We start from the raw sequence: 21,658 nt of genomic DNA, 5'->3' as shown, positions 1-21,658 counted from the left end.
CCTCCACTTCTCTCTCCACACGGGATCTCACCAATTTCTTACAAGGAAAAATTTGACAGACTATAATGTGATCTTCTGCTTCCCCTTCCCCTCCTACAACTCTCTCCTCCTTCTCCCCATCACAAATGCATAAGTTTCTCATCTCCTCTCCTCCTCTAAACCCTTCACTTGCCCCAGCTATCCATCCCATCCCATCTCTCATCCCACTCCAGTATTCTTCTCCTTAACCTCTCACTCTCCTCTGACTCTTTCCCCTCAAATTACAAACAGGCTTTAGTCTTCTCAATTTAAAAAAAAAAAACCACCATCTCCAATGACCTCCCCATCTGCCTTCTCCCTTTAAATCTAAACTCCTTGGTCACACTGTCTACAATTACTATCTGTAACTCCTCTTCTCTAATTCCATCCTAAACCCTTCCCAATCTGGCTTCTAACCTTCACAGTCCACTAAAACTACTCTCACCAAAGTCTCTAATGATCTCTTCCCCGCCAAAGTTCAGAACCAATACTCCATCCTCATCCTCCTTGACATGGTAACAGCCATTATCACGCTCTTCTCGAAATTGTCTCTTTCCTTGGCTTCCATGAGTCTGTGCTCTCCTGGTTCTCCCCCTACCCTGCTAATTGCTCCTTCTAAGTGTCCTTTGGAAGATCTTCCTCTTCCCCCTTCAACTTTCAGTGGAGATTCCACAGGTCTCTATCCTTGGTCCTCTTCTCTTCTCCTGATCTGGCACAAGGACCTTGTCTCTGGGTAAATCTCATCCACAAACAGATATCCAACAACTATCTCTTTGGACTGAAATCTTGGCCTGTCTCTCTGACATCTCCTTGTAGATGTCTAGCAGTCAATTTAAGTTCAATATGGCTAAAAGATTGATCAGCTCTTCATACCTTCCCTTCACCCCCAAGCTCTCCTCACTTTCTCCTTTCTCAAGCACGTCTCACTGTGGATAACATCAGCATCCTGCTTATCACTAAGGCACAGAGCTGTCCCTTGGATATGGCAAATTGGGGCGACTTCTGGGGTTCCCCATGCTTCTATACATTCATAAGGAGGTGGGCGGGAAGGTGAGGTGGGAGGGGTGAGGAGGTGAATGGGGAGGCGAACAGCTAGCAGCAGGCAGGTGGGGGGGTGAGGAGGAGCCCCCCTACCAGAACCTCCCCCTCACCTCAGCACCTCCTGCCCACTGGTGGGCGCCACCAATCAGCACTTCCCCCTCCCTCCCAGCGCCTACCGGCTGGCGCGGATCAAATGTTTTGCGGCATTAGGAGGTTCTGGGGGAGAGGGGAGAGGAGCGAGGGCGCAGCATGCTCGGGGAAGGGGACGCAAGAAAGCCTAAGAATTTATGGTGTTTATAGCTTATAGTGTGAGTGCAAATGCTCTTCTTTGGAGTTATACATTCTTTTGTAAAGGTTATTTTTGTTTAATGAGTCACAAATCCATAAAATCAACTCTATGGTATTTAGTGGATGCCAGATAAAGCAAACAGAAAAGAAATATTGAAGTCTTTTATAGCATTAGGAATAAACTATTTGGCTGTAAAGGAGACTGGTAGGGATTCAGTATAATGAACCAAAGAACATATCACTGGGTTTGTTTAATTAGTGTACTGAGTCCTTGGTGGTACAATCTCATCTTGATGGGCTCTCACACAGCATTTATGTCCATCTTTGCCATGAGAAATTATGCTTTTCACTCTCCATTAGAACTTGTATGTGAAACTTACCCATATATAGAGTGGAAGCACAAGGCCTATGCACAATTTAAATCTGATTTAGAGCTAAAATGCTCAAAAAGTTGACATTTCAACCAATTTTTGGTCAAATATTTAACTTTTTGCCAAAAACCTCTCAAAATCTTTTACAAATTTCATTGACATTTTTCATGTTTTTGACAATTGAAAAGTTAGTTGACATTTTGACTTTTTAAAAAATTTCAAAAGTTTGAAAAAACAGTAGAAGATTTTGAAAGTTTCCAGTGAAACTTTTTACTGTTGGTTTGTGTGGGGAGGAGAGAAAGGGTTTCTGACTAGTTCTCAACCAGTTTTCCAGACGTAGTTTATGTATAAGTGATCTATAGGTCTAGAGCTAGCCCTGTATCAAGGTGAATTTCAGCCTGTAAGAGTATGTGGGGGGTCAGGCTTATTTAAATATGCCAGTGAGGATGGGCCATACTGTACATCACAGTTCCGTGATGAGCCATTACTATCATACTAACATTTAATTTATCATTACCTATGACTATACTGCTTTATAACTTTGATTTCACTTCAACTATGTGAAAATATTGAAGTAAAATAAATAAAATGTGAGGAAGGAAGAGAGCTTATGAGTCAATGAGCTCTAGTGATTGGAGTGGAGGAATGGGGATCAAGTATTTTTTCCTTTCCATTATTGATTTGCTGTGAGATCATGGAAGTCACTTAGGCCAATCTTTACAAATGGGTATGCGTGAAATCAGTGACAAAAGGCCATGATTAGGGCTGGTCAGGTGTGTATTTGTTTCAAAGAAACTTTTATTGAAAAAGTTTTTCATGTCCAGAATGAAATCTCTAGCTGGATGGACAGATTAATGGAGTCCTCCCTGCCTTCCTCCCCTCCCCCCCCCCCCCATCCCCCCACATACACTTCAGTGGAACTATTCATGTACTTAAAGCTATGTAGGATCAGGTCCCAAGCACAGAATTTGGCCTTCAGAATGGAAAGTAGCTGGGAGAAGAATGCTCAAAAGGAGTTAGGCTCCTAACTTCCATATGGGAGTTACAAGCTGAGATAACTCCTTTCGAGCATTTAGCCCTGGAGGATTTGCAACGTTTGTTTAAATTTTATGATCGTGATTATGTACTGTTCAAATGTCCACCACAGGTGAGAAAGAGATGGGGTGGCCTAGTAGATAGAACTGGAATAGGACTTAAGTTCTACTCCTAGTTTTACCTCTTGCTTGCTGGGTGATCTAGGCAAATCACTTCATCTTTCTGTTCCTGTTTCCTCATCTGAACATAGAGATAATGATACCAGTCTCCTATGTGAAGTGCTTTGAGATCTGCTCATGATAATATATAGGTATTATTACAATATTTATTATTAAACATTTTAATCTAAATATTTTCAGTAAGTAGAAATAGAAGACATTTTGTGAATGTTTTGTATGGTGAATTTTTGCCATTTTCATCAGGTAATTTATTAGACATATTTTGTAGTAGTTCACCAGCTTTATAGCTAGTCATAGACATCATCTGGCAAATAATAGAAACATTTATGGAATAATTCATTTGCTAAATATTTTTGAGTATTTATCCAGTACTAACTGTAAACAGCTTTGAAAAAATTGCAAGCAGAATAACGTACATATTACTAATCTTAATTAAATTATGATGTTTTACATTTTTGTTGTTTGTTGTCTCGTTTTATAAAAAAAAGGTATTTTTTGAAAGGTCTCTGTATAATGTCATACTAAGAACTGCAGTAATACGTTGGCACAGTGGCAATCTTGCGAAAGTCTCTGTAATTCCCATGACACAAATAGGATTTCAATGAAATGGAATGAAAAATCCAAGAAATAATGCAAACCATATTTCTTCATAAACTGGAGGCCTAATCTCTTTAAAATAATGTTATACTGTAGAATACTTTCAAAAAAAGTCCATAGAGCATAACTTATGGAACGTTTTTGGTGAGATGTTGTGTTGGTCTTTATAAAACACCAAAATGGAAAGTTCGTAGCATAGATTTTAAGGCCAGAAGGGACCACCACATCATCCTGCACGGCTATGTCTACACTGCACGCTAGGGCTATGATTCCTCTGCTTGTGTATACACACTTGTGCTAGCTCTCTTTAAGCTAGTGAGAATATAAGTAGTATTGTACATGGGTAACAGCAGCGGAGCGGAGCTGAGCTGGGCCAAGTGCATGCCAACCAGTTTGAGGAGGGCTTGTATTCAGCACGGCTCAGCCATGCGTCCATGCTAGCTCAATGAGAGCTAGTGCAAGTATGTGTACCCGAGCAGGGGAGTCACACCCTTATCTCATAGTGTAGACATAGCCTATTAATTAAGTGACAAATACCTAGATGATCCTAGCAAGTGTCCTGTGCCCTATGCTGCAGAGAAAGCAAAAAAAAAAAAAAAAAAAAGCCCATGGACACTACCAATCTGACCTGGGGGGAAATCTCTTCCCATCCCCCCCTCTCCCAGCATGAGGGCCAGTAGACTGCCAAAGTTTACTCTTCTCAGGCCTAACCTGGGATCTAAGGGTGGGTATACTAATTGCTAACACCTTAACCATGCTAGCCTAGGCAGGAAGGGTGAGAGAAATGGTTGTCCACAGACTGAGGCTGGCACACTGATTGAACAAGACACAGAAAGCATGCTGCTGCCTCATCCTAAGATGGTGGTAACTGGGCTGAATGGAGCTCAAGGAAATATTAGGCAATGGAAATATGCAGATAGGTCTTTTTTGTTTTATGCCTTTGCTCTGTGTGCTTCGTACCATTGTTGTGATGCTGTTTTTGAGTCACTTTAATCAACTAGTTGGTTCCAGGCTCTCAGAGGTCTTGCAGGTGCCAAAATCAGATGGGCCTGTTTCATTATTATGTTGGGAAACAGGGAGGCTGCAGCCCAGAGACCCAGTCTAAGTGTGGGTAGTACCACATAGTTACACCCAAAGAGGGTAAAGGTAACCAGAGTACCCCGGAGGTCCTAAATTGCAGCTTGCCCAATAACCATGACAATTTTATATTAGCATAATGATCCACATTTTTCTTTCACTGAAAACACATCTTCCTACTGACTTAAGTGAGCCAACAATCACACTTTATATCCTAGCCTTGCAGGAGGGTGTATTTGATGATCTGTCGGGTCTGTTCCAGGACCTGATTTCAGTCCTAAGTTCCTTCTTCTTTCCACATTTTCAGCTTTGTATTTTCTTTCATGCTACTCTATATGTTCAGAAGAATATCCCACATGCTTCCCCACAATTCCTGTGTACCAATTGTCTTTCTTTTCTTTCAAATTCTTCTCTTAAAAAAACCCACGTCTTGAAGCTTTCCTACACTGATCTCAACTCTAACAACATTTTTCACACTGTGTAGGGCTGAAACTATATTTTTGCTTATTTCTGTGTTTGGGCTGACACAGAAGAAGTTTCTTCTGGCTTGATATGTCAGAGGTCACTATCCATTGACTCCTATGGCTATGTTACTATGATGACACCTGTTTCATGCACTGTTATCTGCTACAGTTTGAGGCTGGGGCATACCTGCTGAACTGTTTTGTTGATCCGTCAACAACGGCAAAGTTACCGACGGTCTGAGTGAATGGACTCATTGGTGGCTGGTGGGACATCATTTTTTCCCTTATGACTATCAGTAGAGTTCCTCCTAAATGCCAAGTCACTTTTCTCATACTCACAGATTACCTTGTTCTACAGATGACACAGTAGATGACCGAGAGCTGAGATGGGTAGAGTACTGAGCCTGACTGCCTGAGACAATGAGGTCTTCGGTAGCATTGTTTTTTTGTGTGTGTTTTAACTGGGGGGTGGGAGGGGATGGGGGTTGCACATGGATGAACTTTTTCACAAGCTATATTAGGTACAGACTTACTGTCAATCTTAAGTATTCTTGCCATTGCAACTGTTTCTCTTGCACATGTGTAGTATGAGCCTTGAAAAGAAGATTCCCCATACCTTCTCCCACAGAGTGCTGAGGTTGTGATAGCATAAATGATCTTTATCTACATTCTTTTTGTCTCTGAGGCAGTTCCTCTGTAGACCCCAGCAACATTTATAATAAGTGAAAATGTTATAGGAGATGTAGAGGGTTATAGGAAATGTGAGTTGTAGTGGCTAATGTTTTGGGCAAGTAGGTGCATGCGTGCACACACAGATCAAACAGAGTTTTATTTTTCTTAATTTAGAAGTGTTGCGAAGAAGACAATCTTGTTTTGACAGCTGGAAAAAAAATTCCATCGAAAGGGTGTATATAGTACAGTTGGGTATATACATTCTGTACTAAATTAAGCATTCAAAATGAATGGCACATTCTAGCTCCATTTAAGGAAATAAAAATGTTGATTAATGAGTCCCCCTTAATAGAATTCATACCATATATGTTGGCATATTACCTAAAGTAGAATTAAATAAAACTACATACTTTAGTGAATAGTGAAGGTATTTGCTTGAAGGCATAAAAAAAAATGAAAAAATTGTGAGACACAAAGAGATACAAAAAATAAACACTTCTCCAAAGTAAGACTATTTGTTACCATTTAAAAATTAGGTAAATTGGTGTGTGAGTCATCGAAGCAGAAAGCGGGGGGGCAGCTGTGGTCTGGCTTTGCTCCTTCTCCCCCACCCCTCTTGTGAAAAAGGTATCAGTCCCTCTTCATCAACTCCCCTATCTGGAATCTTCTGTAAGCTCCTGTCCAGATCCCCTCTTTCCCTCACAGGTCTCTCTCGGCTTTTTGGAGGCAGGCAGAAGAGCAGAGGTCTCAGAGTTGCAGGCCCTGAGCTCCTATCTTTCAAAACACATCTGACTGTGCAGATCAGTGTGACAGAGAGGCTGAACCAGCTGTACTGTGGAACATACAGTTGAGAGCTTTGGGGAAATGTGCTGATTCTGGCTATTTCTTGGGCAGCCTCCACCAGTAGAGCTCATATACAGCCCTGGCTACAGTTTAAAGCTGACCTCCTACCAAGGCATAAAGTCAGTGGAGCTATGCTGATATACAACCACTGAGGATCTGATCCCCAGTTTTAAAGGACACCCAGCCTATTAAGTCACCATATAAATTCCTAGATAAAGATACTATATTAGTCCAGTAAGACTAAATGGTCTGTCCGGTGCTGACAACATAACTACCCCTGTCACTCATTACTCAATTGACAAAGGACTGTTATGGAGTGTTTCAGGGCCTGATTCATAGCCCCTTGAATTCAGTGGGAGACTTTCTGTTGACTTCAAGGGGCTACGGATTAGATACTTACAGAGTTGTGCTGCTAAAACCCTACACATTAAGTTTAGGATAAACTCCATATGCTAAGTGGGAAAAAGAAAAAAATCTGTTTATATGAATGCGTGTGTTTATTTAAAAGTTACCCTAGGGATCGTAAGAATATTTAGAATTGCCCGATCACAAAAAGGTTTACTTACAAATAAAAAGAAGCATAATTTAGCCAGTTTTTTTTTAATGAGTATTTGTTTCAAAACAGAAGAATAATATCTAATGACTCCTCTTCAACATTGGTTCTGCAGAATTAAGGCACCTTGAAGAAATATTTTTTTTCTTTCCTCTCAAATAGTTGCATTCCAACATTTGACATTAAAATATTGCAAAAGGCAAATGACTTAAACATTTTATGAGTACAAAACTAGAGTTATAAAAATGACATAATTTACAAACAAATCCACATTAGTACCAGACATTAGCAAAGCATGTTTTGATATAAAAGCTTTCATATCAAGCACCAATTATTGTTATGCTTGTTTCCATGCAGAGGTAACAGTTTGCATGCATTTTATTTATCCCTTATGATTTAACATTTCAAGGGCTCATTCTTATTTAAAATGTTATCCCTTTAGTATCTTAAATTTTGTGTTTTCTATAGGATTCCTATAATAAGAATTATTTTTATTAATTGATGAAAATGTAGCCAGCACCATCCTACATGAATACATTTTAGTAAATTCATTTGTGATATTTTTTTAGAACATCCTTTAGCCATATTACCAGGAAATGTTTGAATATGTAATGCAGAACTAGATGATACATTTAATATATGGTATAACTGTTAATTTAAGAAGGTAATGTTGTTGTGTCATAATGACATTAAAAACATGACAAAAGTTGACATCAAAATGCATGATATTACTGAACCAAAAGTGCTAGGTTTATAGAGCTCTGCCTAGATTACCCATCATCAAGTCACCTAAACGATATATTTCTAGAAATGATCTAATTTCATGTATATTTCTCATTTATAAGAAATAATAAAATTTACATTCTGAAATGTTCCCTGCTCAGTTTGAGCCCAATCCTGTAAACACTTATTACCAGGCATAGGGTGAAATCCTGGCTCCATTGAAGTCAATGGGAGTTTTGCTATTGACTTTCGTGCGGCCAGCATTTCACCCTAAATAATGCTTACTGCCAAGAGAGGTCTCATTTACTGTAATAGACTGTTCATACTAGTGGGCACTAAGCCCAGTAGTGAATGTTTACACAATCAGACCCTTTGGGTGGGCTCATGGTTCAGTTTATACTTGATTAGCAAATGAAACATTCCTTTTGATTTTATTTTAAAACAACTTCTTTTCCTCTCAAAGATCAGGCTATTCATTTTTAGTTCTATGGACTCTATCTCACTGGAAAGCTCTAAGGACGAACTAGCCTTGTCCTTCTCCGTGGTGTTCCTAGTGGCAAAACATAATAGAAGAAAGTTATTTGCAAATATAATGGATAGTCAATAGGTCAATAAAGTATCCAAAAAAATTAATTTGTCCCAAATCCTTCCTTGCTCCTGCAAATAGCTCAATGGAAGTCAACAGATCTGGCTTTGAACTTCATAGATTACCGCTCATTTGATAATAGGGCTGCACTAAAACCCTGGATCCAAATACCCCAGGACTTTGAGAATACTTGGAATCTAAACCCCTCTCAATCCCATATCTAGTCTTAATGGGACAAATCATGAGGCCCTTACACAGTTATTATTTATTCCTTATACCAGCAAAATTCTTAATGACTTCACCGTATCAGTGCTGCAGGCCAAATGCAACCCAACTATCTTCCAGTGATGCCCATCTGCAGCTCCAGTGAAAGCTAATGAGGTTACACAAACCCAGCTGAGGACATCATTTAGAGACGATGGGCTTCCACTAGTCTAACCAAGGGTATGACTGGCTTATCTTTGCTGCTGCTGCCAAATCATGAAAAACAAAGTATCTAGCTTGACTTTCAGATGTCACATTGTGTTGCAGGCCTGGCAGTTAGCAAAGTAAAAAGCATCCTTTTCCTTGTCAAGCAACCAAGATTGATATCGAATTTGTGAAACACAATGGAGATGGAACCCCACAATGCCATTGTTATAAAGCCTGTATTCAGAGTGGAAGTACTGGTTAATACCTTTCAATATTCAACTTTTGTTTCAATAAATGAAATGTGCAACCCAGTTTATACAGAGCACATAGTCCCTAGGAGCTGTTTTCAGGCATATTAGTGTTGTAGAAAAACATTAACATTACCAACTCTTGTAAAAGAGCACAGTGAACAATGACTACCATTCTTTTTACTGGAATGTATTTTAGTCTCAGGAAAGGATTATTGTCTTAAAAATATCCTTAGAAAAAGTATAATATGAAAATGCTTGCTTTCTTGTACCTTGTGCCTTTTTGGGTGGTTTTGGTTTCCTCACTGCTGTATCTACAAAATAGAAATAGAAATTAATGGAGATATCCCATCTCCTAGAACTGGAAGGGACCTTGAAAGGTCATTGAGTCCAACCCCCTGCCTTCACTAGCAGGACCAAGTACTGATTTTGCCCCAGCTCCCCAAGTGGCCCCCTCAAGGATTGAACTCACAACCCTGGGTTTAGCAGGCCAATGCTCAAACCACTGAGCTATCCCTCCCCCCCAGGAGTGATTTATAAACAAGTATTTGAATTAGAGCTCATTCAACAGCTGATTTGAAACTCATAGCTTAAAAAATGAAGTCAACACTGTTGTAGGTATTTAATAAGCTTGGGAGTATTGATGACCTGCAACACAAAGGCTTGTACTAAGAAAAAATAATAAAACATTTTCATTTTGTTCATTCTACACATCGTAACAAAAATCATCCTTTAAAAATACTGAATTATCCTTAACATTAGGATGGATTGTGCTGCTGACAAGTTATTTTTTCCTGGAAATGGTAGCAAATTGATAACTTACTGCTCTCAGAAGCTAAACATAAGACTTGTACTGTTTTTTATAGTTCTTGAAGGTGAACCATCTCTGAGATGCTAGTTGGAAATTCCAAATAATCATGTACAGTACAGTCAGTATTGTGATGTTGCAGCACCATTGTATATACAATTCAAATTCCCAGAATTCCCTTCTTTTGAGTTGAGAGGCTTACAGGAATGATGCAAGTAATATGTTGGAGAGGCACCCTTGATTAATAGACATGTAGGTGTTTTCCAAAATATCCATTTGATCTGTGACTCTACAGGCATTTGCTAAATGTTGTGACCCACATCTGTAGATTAGTGCAAGAAAACATAAATATGAACATAAAAAATTCCAGAGGAAGAAAAACAAATCTTCTCTGACATTCTTACAGCAGATTTTGCCACTGGTATTACATGCATGGAATGCCTGTTAATGTCAACAGAGTTCTGAACATATAAGGGAGACCAAAATATTAGAGTCCAGATCCATTGATCTGAGTGGAGAATATTCCCCTTAGAATCCATCAGACAACTAAGGCTGTATTTACTAACACATGCAGTTAACTAGCCTTCCACTTTACTTTGTTTACCTCAACACTTTGATTGTGCAAGTCCTTTCAGAATCAGGTCCCTTTTTAGGAACATATCCTCCCGGCTGAGGTTGCTCAAAGTTACATCAGCTTTTAGGCTCATAGCTACCGGGCATCTCTCTCACTGATGGAAGATCAGACTTCTCTGCCTTTCCTGTCCTGCTTATCACTGAAGTTATACTCACAATGCTCCACATCTTCTTTGTGTATGATCAAACCCAGCGTTTATCATGCACCATTATGCAGTATATGTCCTATAAGTATCTATACCGGGGTGACCAAACTTACTGACCCACCGAGCTGCATACGACAATCTTCAGATATTCGAGAGCTGGGACATGCCTGACGGGGCTCCAGCCCCGCAGGGTGCGCCTGCCAGGGCTCGGGGCTGAGGGAAGGGGAGTCTTGGGACTCCAGCCCCACGGGAGGCACCTGCTGGGACTTGGGGCTCCTGGCTGGGACTTGAGGCTTCAACCCTGCTTCTGATGAAGCCATGACCCTGCTGGGCAGAAGCCCTGAGCTCCTCCAGCAAAGACTGCCAACTTTGGTAGGCGGTGAATGGGGGGAGGAGTATGGGGAGCTTTGTGAGTTACACTTTAACTGTAAAAGAGCCGCATGCAACTCACGAGCCATGGTTTGGCCACCCCTTATCTATACAGTTGTATCATGAGTCCTGTAAACACAAATACCGGGCACTTCATTTTGAACAATTAAAAAGTGACTATTTATGTAAAAACCAACCAACCAAACAAATCCTCTGGTATATTGTAAATTTATCCTCTGAATTTCTTTCACATTTGTAAAATCCATTAAGTTAACATAAGTTGAAAATACAGTTGAAACAAATTAATTTCTTGGTACTTCAGATAACATGAGAAACCTCATTCACCAGAAGCTATATTTGTATCTATGTATCCTATATCTGGAATGTGAACAGTTAAGAAATAGATAAACTTTAGCGACCAATCTTAAATGATTAGAAATGCTACTTCAAAGAGGACACACACAAATATCACAAGAAATCACTGCTTTATTTTAACTCACAGTAGGTACTGTTAGATAAGCAACTTGCAAGTAACTGCAAGTTAAACTAGAACATCTAAATTCAGCCCAGGCATAAGCCAGGAATGAATTTGGTCCCTAAGAATTTCATTGCATAGTCCAGTGATTCTCAATCTTTTTAATACTGGGATCCCACTGGATCTCAGATTCCACTGGAACCACAGGTGCTGAAACTAGGAATGCTGCCACATCCCCTTGCTTGCAGTGGTTTCCATCATACACAGGGTTTACAGTTTGGTTCAATGGCTCTCCGCACCCCACTATACAAATTGTTCCAGAACCCCTAACTAGAACCTCCTTCCCATTTAACAATATGAGAAGGGAAGAATGGTCGCAACCCACTGACACCTGTTTATGTTTCCCTCCCCACCCCACTAGGGATTGAGACCCTGCAGTTGAGAACCCCTAGCATAATGGATGAAGATTGAAACAGGAAACAAACTAAAGTTACGGAGAACTTACATATCATATTCTTCTTGTAGTGCTGCTCATAGAAAAGGCAGTAAGTTTATTATGCTCATTTTTCAGTATTCTGGCCTAGATTTTGCAGCTAGACATTTTTTTTTGCCTACTACACATGACAATTAATTTATTTAGGATGAGCCTCAAAACAAACTTTGAAATGATTTTCTGCAATGTCAGTGTACGATCAAATCCTTTAAAAAAATTGACAAAACTCTTTCTGCTAAAACTGTCGTTTCAGAGCTAAGCAACTTATGTGTACAGACACTATAAAACCCCGCCTGGGATGATCACTGCAGATGAAGATGGTCTCAGTGCTATTGCATTATTAGACAAACTAACCTTCCAGATGGACTTCCTTGATTTCTCTCTCGATAATCAGTGGCTCTCCCTCAATTACTTTAGTAACCTTGGTGTACTCAGTTCCAGCTATGATAAGCATTAAAAACAAATGAGTTAAATCTGGGATAGCATTTTTCAATATGAAGGGTGCCTGGGCTGGACACATTTCATTCTGGGGGCATACTGGTGAGCAGGATGTCATGTTATAAGCATCGTACAATCCTGCCGGTTTTCTCAGCCCTGACACTGGGGAGTCTTCTTCGCTAGGGCTGAACTGGGGTTTTGTTTCAGCAAAGACTGCCAAGTGCAGCAAGCTCTGCTGGATTATATATAAATTGATAACAGCCCATTGGAGAGTGTGTTGCTTTGCACAAAGGCAAGACATACATTTGTGACTGGACTCAGGTTTGTTCAAGTGCTTGGGGAATTCTCTTTTGTAAAACAGAAATGCTCTGATGCAGTTGGAAGGAGCAGGGAGCCATCACCACCATTATTACAGCAGCCACAATGCAGCATGTGTAGCTGCTCCTCTTGGCTAGAAGTACTGTACGGTGGTGTAAAAGACTGGTTTAAAACATGGAAAAGTGTAGAGAAGACTGAAGAAAAACAAATAATCTGCTCATTTGATCCATTACATAAAGCAAGAGGCTTTTATAAACCACCTTATGATAGCAAGGAGAAGAAAAGAATTCAAGAGACTATGTTGTGTTACCCAATTTATTACTAATACTCAATGTATCACCATTATATAAATCTGTAGAGTCATATATCTGTATAGATTAATTGGATTTAATTGCAGAGCTTGATAATTTAGGGCAACAGCTAGGTACTGAAGAGATCCAAAGTGTCAGGACACTCTAATTCACAACAGTAGAGCTTTGCAGACCCATATCGGGTAAATTCTGCATTTTTGACTTCTGCACCCCCACTGTAGACAATGGAATTTAGTCCAATGTTTCTAATTTGTCTGCTATATCTTTTGTAATTTTTCAACTTAATTTTAAAATAGCTCTAACTGAATTTAGTGCAGGTAAAAGATAAAAGATGGGTAGCCCTGGAGACTTTACTGCTAGTATGTATACACTATATTCAGCAGTAATGCAAGCTTTCCCACACTGCCCTAATCCCCCAGTGCCTTAAATCCTGACCTAGAGAAGCTTATGAGTAAAGATAATGCAGTAGTTCAGTTTCCATGACCAGTCTTTTACTTGTCTGCTGAGACTACCAGTTAAGTTACTTCAAAAGTTTTTTTTCTCTTACTTAATTGGCCTCTCAGAGTTGGTAAGACAACTCCCACCTGTTTATGCTCTCTGTATGTGTGTATATATATCTCCTCAATATTTATTCCACTCTGTATGCATCCGAAGAAGTGGGCTGTAGTCCACGAAAGCTTATGCTCTAATAAATTTGTTAGTCTCTAAGGTGCCACAAGTACTCCTGTTCTTTTTGCGGATACAGACTAACACGGCTGCTACTCTGAAACCAGTTAAGTTAACGTGGACCAATGAGGGTTAACTGTGATGGTTTTACTTTATAAAAGAGCTAAGGGCTATATCCTACAGCCTTTACTAAATCCTTACTTAGGCAAATCTCTAAGGCCCAGACTTCAAAGGTATTTAGGTGCCTAATTCCAATGGGAAGTTAGGCAACTAAATACCTTAGAGAATCTGAGCCTAGTTGAATTTGTCTGTAGCATTAGGTCCAGGGTTGTGTGTGACCTACTTCACTGACTTCCAAACTTGTCATTAATAAAAAGATGACAAGAAGAAATGGATTCAATTCATCTAAATCAGAGGTTTTACTGTATGACTCGAGAAACAGAAAAACAGCCTTTTGAGTTTATTAGTCAGGCCAATACTAAATTTCCGCAGAATACTTGAATTCTTTTTCACTGTCACCTTTGCTATTACAGGTAGTTGTTCTAATCTATGCAATAAGCAGAAGACATTCCGTATTTATAGATAAAGAATTAATTTCATATGCACAAATTTTTCTACTTTTTTTTCTACATCCACTGGTTATTTATTGCTAAAACTGTTAGAATAGAGAGGGAGAGAGAGAGAATCATTACCAGGAATGCTGTACTTGAAGAGAATTAAAGTTAATATTTTAACCCACATTACCTGTCAGTATTTAAAGAGAGATGCTAAACATGCCTTTGATTGTTAACTTGAGGGCAATGAATATTCATTTCTGGATAACAGAAAAGCATAATGGATTTGTCCTCTTGTAACACTTTCCATTTCATTAGTGTTTCTCAAAGTTAATGATTTCCTGGAAAAAAGTTTGCAGCTAATAGAATAAATCTTCATTGCTCCCGTAGGTTTGAATTAGGTAACATTTTAAAGACTAAAAAACAAACAAGCTTCTATTTGTTCATGATCGATGCGAGTATGAAAATTGGCTGTTCAAAGTTTGCCATTTTATAGTTCAGGAGGCCTTTTTTTTCTTTCTTTTTTTTTTTTTTTTGGTAGATTTATATTTAAACTAGATCAGCTAGGTCAATCTTTAAAATGTTAAGAGATCAAATTGTCTGAGAGAGGTTTCAATCACCAGAACCTGTTATGTAAAGGTTAGTTGTCATACACTCACTAACCTCCCTGCAGGAGTCTTTTGATTTCTTCATCTTCAAGTAAATGACCATCTCCTTCAATGAATTTGGTCACCTTGGTAACCTCTGAGAGGATACATGTTTATGGCATAAAGTTGATTTACATAAGACATTCAGAATTCTAAATTACATTATATTACATTAACGAACAAACTGAGTAACTACAAAATGCATTTATTATAATAAGTTCCATGCCAAACATCTGGTTATCATCATGACAGAAAAGCAATCATTTTGATCAGTTCTCAGTATACAGTATACATGAGCAGTTTCACTTAAAATGAATTTCTAATGAAGTACATGTTGAGACAGATACCAATGATGGGTCATTTGTAGTATGCCTTTCACACCTCCTTCTGGGACTTCTTTTCTTGTCTTGATGTGGAACTCGACAGGTTGAAAAATAAAGCTCTCTACTGCATTTCAAGCACATGTTTATATAGATCCAAACAAGCCTCAACTATGAGGTTCAGATTTCAAGGAACTCTACATCTCTATAATAGATCAAATCAAATCCTCAGATCTGAGCATTCCTAAACTTCGCAGTGTTTAATCTCCAGCTCTGAACTTGTGGCTTAGGCCCACCTTGTATATGTATATTTATTAAAATTATAAGATGCATAATTTTCAGAAACTAAATACCTGGGTAGATCTCATGGCGCCTACATTTTTCTTTGAGAAGAAAAATACTAACCTTCTTCAAGCAATTTCTTCAAATGTTCCTCCGTATCTCCTCTACCACCCGCAATAATTTGGGTATATTTAATTTCAGGACCTGAAACAAAGTTTAAAAGGGGCAGCATTGAAACAAAGACTACATTATTGCATTTTATTGTATTTTCTCCTATGAAACATCTAGTATGTTTTTGTCTTTAACAGAATCATCATGTTCAAATTATAATTAAAGATGACCCCAGAATGCTATATAGATCTCTTCCCCCCTACCTCCCACCCTCACAAGGTACTTACTTAGATTCCTAAGAGCCTAAGTTCCATTTTCAAAATGGGAATTAGAATCCTAATTCACGTAAGTGCTTTTGAAAATTTTACCCACCATGCCTATAATTGTTTTATTAATTAATAATTTATTATGTATTAATTTATTTTAAATGCTAGTAATACATTACTGGTTAATACAAAATTTTAAATTTAATCTTGGAGATGTTACCACCTTCCCAAATTTTGCTTTATTTGAAATACTAATAAAATTGTCCTTTCCATAGCAGCAGTGTGATTTTTTGTATCCTTTTTCCTCAGAAATCTTCTTATCTTGAAAAAGGGCCTATTTTTAAAAAAATAAAAAATAATACTAATACTTAATCATAAAAACCTACCATGGCATACATTAGTGAAATGTTTGCAAAAGGGACTCCTTTTTGAGATATAGAAACATGCTGACTTTTGATATTCTACTTTGTGTTTAAAATATTGCAGACACTTCTGTGCACATCTATGTACAACCCACAGCCAGGAGTTGGCCTTCCCTAGGAGTAGTGGGAAAGGCTTAAGAATTTTGGATGGCATTCACCTTTCTGCAGAGTGCACCACAAGAGGCAGAGTGGGACTTCAGAAATGCATAGATTGGCCTGGTGCAGAAAGGTAAATTTCAGCCAGTCCGGATAGAAAGGTTTACCTTGAATAATTCTCTCTTCTGTCACTTTTTTTTCAGTCACCTCGACAGGATGGCCATCAATTATTTTGGTGTATGTTTCAATAATAGGCTCTATAATGATATTTTAAAAATTAAAGATCTTAATAAAGTGGTGAGGAATATACTGGATATGCCATTTTGTGATCCTGCTTTCACATTGGAAAGTAAATAAACTGTCATATAGGGCACCAGACTGGGACTCAAGAGCTTTGACAATGACCTGCTTTTTTATCTACAGCAAGGCACATTACCACTCTGTGCCTATATTTCCTCTCTTCTACCTTTTATTTATCTTTTCTATTTAGATAGTAAACCCTTCAGGCAGGAACTGTTTCTTACTATGTGTTTGTACAGCACCTAGCACCATGGGATCATGATCTTGATTGGAACCCCTAGGTGCTACTTTAGTACAAATTAATAATAATAAGAAGAATGGCCCTATGGAGCTGGCCTCAGTGCTTGGATCTGGATCAGGACCTAAGCTTCCCTCAAGTCCAGGGATGGCCATATCCAAAGTTTTGGTTGAGGCCCATATTTGTTAGAAACACTTCAAGGACCTGAGGAAGTGGAGGAAATGCCAGTGTCCACATGGAAAGTGGAAATGGATGAAAGTGATCTTGAAATGATAGAGTTCATGATTCTAAAGAATGTTAGGAGGGAAAACAGCAGCATAAAGATAATGGATTTCAAGACAACAGACTTTAGCAAACTCAAGGAGATGGTAGATAAGCTTCCATGGGAAGCAAGTCTAAGGGGGAAAACAGTTTGAGAGAGTTGGCTGTTTTTCAAAGAGACATTAGTAAGGACACTAGAGCAAACTATCCCACAGCATAGGAAAGATAGGAAATATGGCAAGAGATGACCCTGGCTTAACCAGGAGATTTTCAATTATCTTAAACTTAAAAAAAGTCCTACAAAAAGTGGAAATTAGGTCTAATTTGTTTATATGCATCCTTCTGAAGGATGCATATAAACAAACACCACAAACATGTAAAGACAAAATTAGAAAAGTCAAGGCACAAAATGAGATTAAACTAGCTAGAGACATAAAGGGTAACAAGAAAACATTCTACAAATACATTAGAAGCAAGAGGAAGATCAAGGAGAGGATAGACCTATTACTCAATGATGGGGGCGTGAAACAATAACAGAAAATGGGAAGTGCTAAATGTCTTTTTTTTGTTTCAGTTTTCACCAAAAAGGTTAGTGGCAATCGGATGTCAAACATAGTGAAAATGAGGTAGGCTCTGAGGGTGAAATAGGGAAAGAACAAGTTAAAATTTACTTAGACAAGTTAGACGTCTTCAAGTTGGCATGGTCTGATGAAATACACCCTATAGTATTCAACCAACTGACTGAGGAGATATCTGAGCCATTAGTGATTATCTTCAAAAGATCATGGAAGATGGGAGAGATTCCAGAGGACAGCAAGAGGGTGAATATAGTGCCAATCTATAAAAAAGGGGAAAAAGACAACCCGGGGAATTACAGACCAGTCAGCTTAACTTTAATACCCGGAAAGATAATGGAGCAAATAATTAAGCAATCAATTTGAAAACATCTCTAGAAGATAATAAGGTGACAAGTATGTGGATATGTCAAGAACAAGTTGTGTCAAACCAACCTAATAGCTTTCTTTGACAGAGTAATAAGCCTTGTGGATAGGGAAGAAGTGGTAGATGTGGTATATCTTGACTTTAGTAAGGCTTTTGATACTGTCTCACATGACCTTCCCATAAACGAACTAGGGAAATATAGCCAAGATGGAGCTACTGTAAGGTGGGTGCATAACTGGTTGGAAAACCATTCCCAGAGAGTAGTTATCAGTGGTTCATAGTCAAGCTGGAAGGGCATATAGAGTGGGGTCCCGCAGGGATCAGTCCTGGTTCTGGTTATGTTAAATATCTTCATAAATTATAAGATAATTGCTTAGAGAGTATACTTATAAAGTTTGCAGATGATATCAAGCTGGGAAGGGTTGCAAGTGCTTTGGAGGATAAGATTAAAATTTAAAATGATCTGGACGAACTGGAGAAATGGTCTGAAGTAAATAGGATTAAATTCAATAAAGACAAATGCACAGTACTCTACTTAGGAAGGAACACATACAAAATGGGAAATTACTGCTTAGAAAGGAGTACTGTGGAAAGGGATTTGAGAATTATAGTGGATTTCAGGATAAATATGAGTCAATAGTGTAACACTGTTGCAAAAAAATGAACATCATTCTGGGATGTATTAGCAAGAATGTTGTAAGCAAGACATGAGAAGTAATTCTTCTACTCTATTCCATGCTGATAAGACCTCAGCTAGAGTATTGTATACAGTTTTGTGCACCATCAGGAAAGATGTGGACAAATTGGATTAAAGGTTAAGAAAACATGACCTATGAGGAAAGATTTAAAAAACTGAGTTTGTTTTTTGTTTGGCTGGAGAAGAGATGATTGAGGGCGACATGATAACTGTTTTCAAGTACATAAAGTTTGTTACAAGTAGGAGGGCGAAAAATTGTTCTTGTTAACCTCTGACGATAGGAGAAGAAGCAATGGGCTTTAATTGCAGCAAGGGCAGTCAGGTTGGACATTAGGAAAAACTTCCTAACTGTCTGGGTAATTAAGCACTGGAAGAAATTGCCTAGGGAGATTGTGGAATCACCATCATTGGAGGTTTTTAAGAACACCCATTAGGAGCAGTCTAATTATTACTTCTGCTTAGAGTAGAGGGGGCTGGACTAGATGACCTATTGAGGTCCTTTCCAGTCCTACGCTTCTAAGATTCACTTCTATGTCAACACATGTTCACTTTCTATCACATGTCTACCCACTGCACTTTAGAAGGCAGGACAACAGCTACCAAACACAATTAAATTGAGACAGATGGCAACCCAGCATGTAAAGTGCTGGAATCATAACATCAAATACAGTGTGTTTGAGAAGAGTTAGGAAAAATCTGTAACAAGTAGGAATGAAATGCTACTATATTTCCTGAATGAAATAATAAAAGCAAATCCGATGACTCATAAAAATCCACATGGCTTTTCATTGAAATAAAACCTGACTTGGAACTATAAATCTTCCATAAGTACTTTGACTAATAAAGTCTAGCCACTGAAAGTTTATTCACCTCCATGAATCACTTTAGTTATTGTCTCGCCTTCTCTAAACAATTTTGATTCTGGTTCCCCTTCGATTATTCTCGTGCCTGGAAAAAACATATATAATATTCAAAACAGCTAAGGTAGAAAAGGCATTAACACCCTACACATAAAAACCATAACATATAATATTCCGTTCTGATTATTTATTGTTATAATAATACATTTGTATAATGCCAGAGATTTATATGAGAAAATAAAACTAAGTGTATCCATTCATGAGAACAACTGTATAATCTTGCATTTTCTCTCTCACACCAGTTGGAGTTATAATATCCCTCAGCCTGTTATATATTGGGAATTTAAAAATTTGTTGACTAGCCTGCGTCCTGTCTGTGGCAAAATCATTTCCTCGGGATCTGCCATCCTGGGTATAAATTGGGACACATCTCTTTGACATTGTCCCCACTCCTTGGAACCCTACAGATGCTTCTCCACCAGAGCTCTGCATGGAACAAGCTCTGTGAAGATTTGGGAGGTGGACTCCTGACTCTCTTCATGGCACTGTCTCCTGCTAACCACTTAGATACCCAGTTAGTTCTGCTTCAATCAACCTTACCTCCTTTTAGGATTTCTCTGCAGCTGCCACTGTGCAGCCAATGGTAGCATATCTCAAGCAGAACCATAGTGGAGGCCAATGGAGCAGCCTGTGGGGACTTGTGCGGGTGACTATTGTCTTTGCAGCTAAGGAGTGAGGTGCCCATAGATCCTCATGCCAATCACTTAGTATTTTAAAGCCATTTTATATTGATGACAATAACTATACATTATTTAAGACAGCAAAGAACCAGGCCCCAAAGTCTGATTCACGGAGGCAGAGTTTGAGTATCTGGCTCAGACTCATCTCCAATTGTAAGGCAGCAGTTGAGTAATGCATGACTGAGTTTAAAACACAACATCAGTGCAGTTTCTTTACAGAGTATTAGGGTGTTCCCAAGAGAGAGATGTGGTTTTGCACCTCCCCTTACTCTGTTTTCGGTGATAATAGCATGATATAGTCCGTAACCTTATTAGCGGACATTTATTGTACAATTCCTCTCTTTGTAACAGATATCAGAGGAGTAGCCATGTTAGTCTGTATCCACAAAAACAACAAGGAGTCCAGTGGCACCTTAATGACTAACAAGCTTATGCCCAAATAAATCTGTTAGTTTTTAAGGTGCCACCGGACTCTTCGTTGTTTTTATAACAGTCACTTTTTTTTTTTTTTTTTTTAGTTGACCTTCCATAGAAGTTGACTCCATAAGAAGGTTTTTTTTATGATTATTAATCAGGATTAACCTGACATTGTGTTTTCATACAGGTTGGTTTATTGTCAAGTGGTTAAAACAATAAAGTCCAGACTTGCTGGACCTCCTATATGTTGCAATAGGAGGCGATGCACAGGGTCCTAGATTAGCTTTTAGCTAGTTAAATAACTAGCTAAATGAACCTCAATCTAGAGCACACTGGTGCATCACAAAACATATAGCTCTATTTATAAATCCTACCTTGAGTAACTTTTCGAATTGTTGCACCACCAACTACTTTCGTGATTTTTCTACCTGGTTTTTCTGATAAACATACATATATATTTTAGTGACCACATCAATAACAGCAATGCTCAGTTGTTGCTGCTTTAAATTTAGAGGAATTTTTTCATTTTAATTGCGGGCATATTATACAAGTACTTAATAACACAATGTAATAGAATTTAATCACACAACTCAATACAATTATTCATAAAATGATGTGGTGGTTTTTAAAACCCTGCTCCTTTTAACCTTAATCTGCTTTGTTTTTTGTCAGACTAGTGCAATAGAAATATGTGGCACACAGAGGGTTGCATAAAGCAGTACTCTTCTACTTAGTTCAGGAT

At 38.5% G+C, this 21,658-nt stretch overlaps 1 protein-coding gene across 13 annotated transcripts in view; it reads right to left on the bottom strand.

The window, feature by feature from the left end:
• Positions 1–7,158: 7,158 nt before the first annotated feature.
• Positions 7,159–21,658, bottom strand: part of POSTN (periostin) — a 50,676-nt gene continuing 36,176 nt past the window's right edge. For 2 of the 13 annotated variants that reach the window (XM_054015242.1, XM_054015244.1), the window contains 8 exons: positions 21,291–21,353; positions 19,770–19,847; positions 16,629–16,718; positions 15,690–15,770; positions 14,981–15,061; positions 12,385–12,471; positions 9,379–9,420; positions 7,159–8,411 (listed from right to left, as the gene is read on the bottom strand). In XM_054015242.1, coding sequence (XP_053871217.1) covers positions 8,374–8,411; positions 9,379–9,420; positions 12,385–12,471; positions 14,981–15,061; positions 15,690–15,770; positions 16,629–16,718; positions 19,770–19,847; positions 21,291–21,353 — 560 coding nt within the window. In that variant the 3' untranslated portion in view covers positions 7,159–8,373. The remainder of the gene's footprint in view (positions 8,412–9,378; positions 9,421–12,384; positions 12,472–14,980; positions 15,062–15,689; positions 15,771–16,628; positions 16,719–19,769; positions 19,848–21,290; positions 21,354–21,658) is intronic. The other 11 variants (XM_054015243.1, XM_054015247.1, XM_054015252.1 and 8 more) reach the window with 9 other exon arrangements.

Source organism: Malaclemys terrapin, chromosome 1 (assembly GCF_027887155.1).
Source record: "Malaclemys terrapin pileata isolate rMalTer1 chromosome 1, rMalTer1.hap1, whole genome shotgun sequence".
Taxonomy (NCBI): Eukaryota; Metazoa; Chordata; order Testudines; family Emydidae; genus Malaclemys; species Malaclemys terrapin.
Note: the sequence above shows the minus strand (reverse complement) of the source record. Positions and strands in the feature narration are given on the sequence as shown.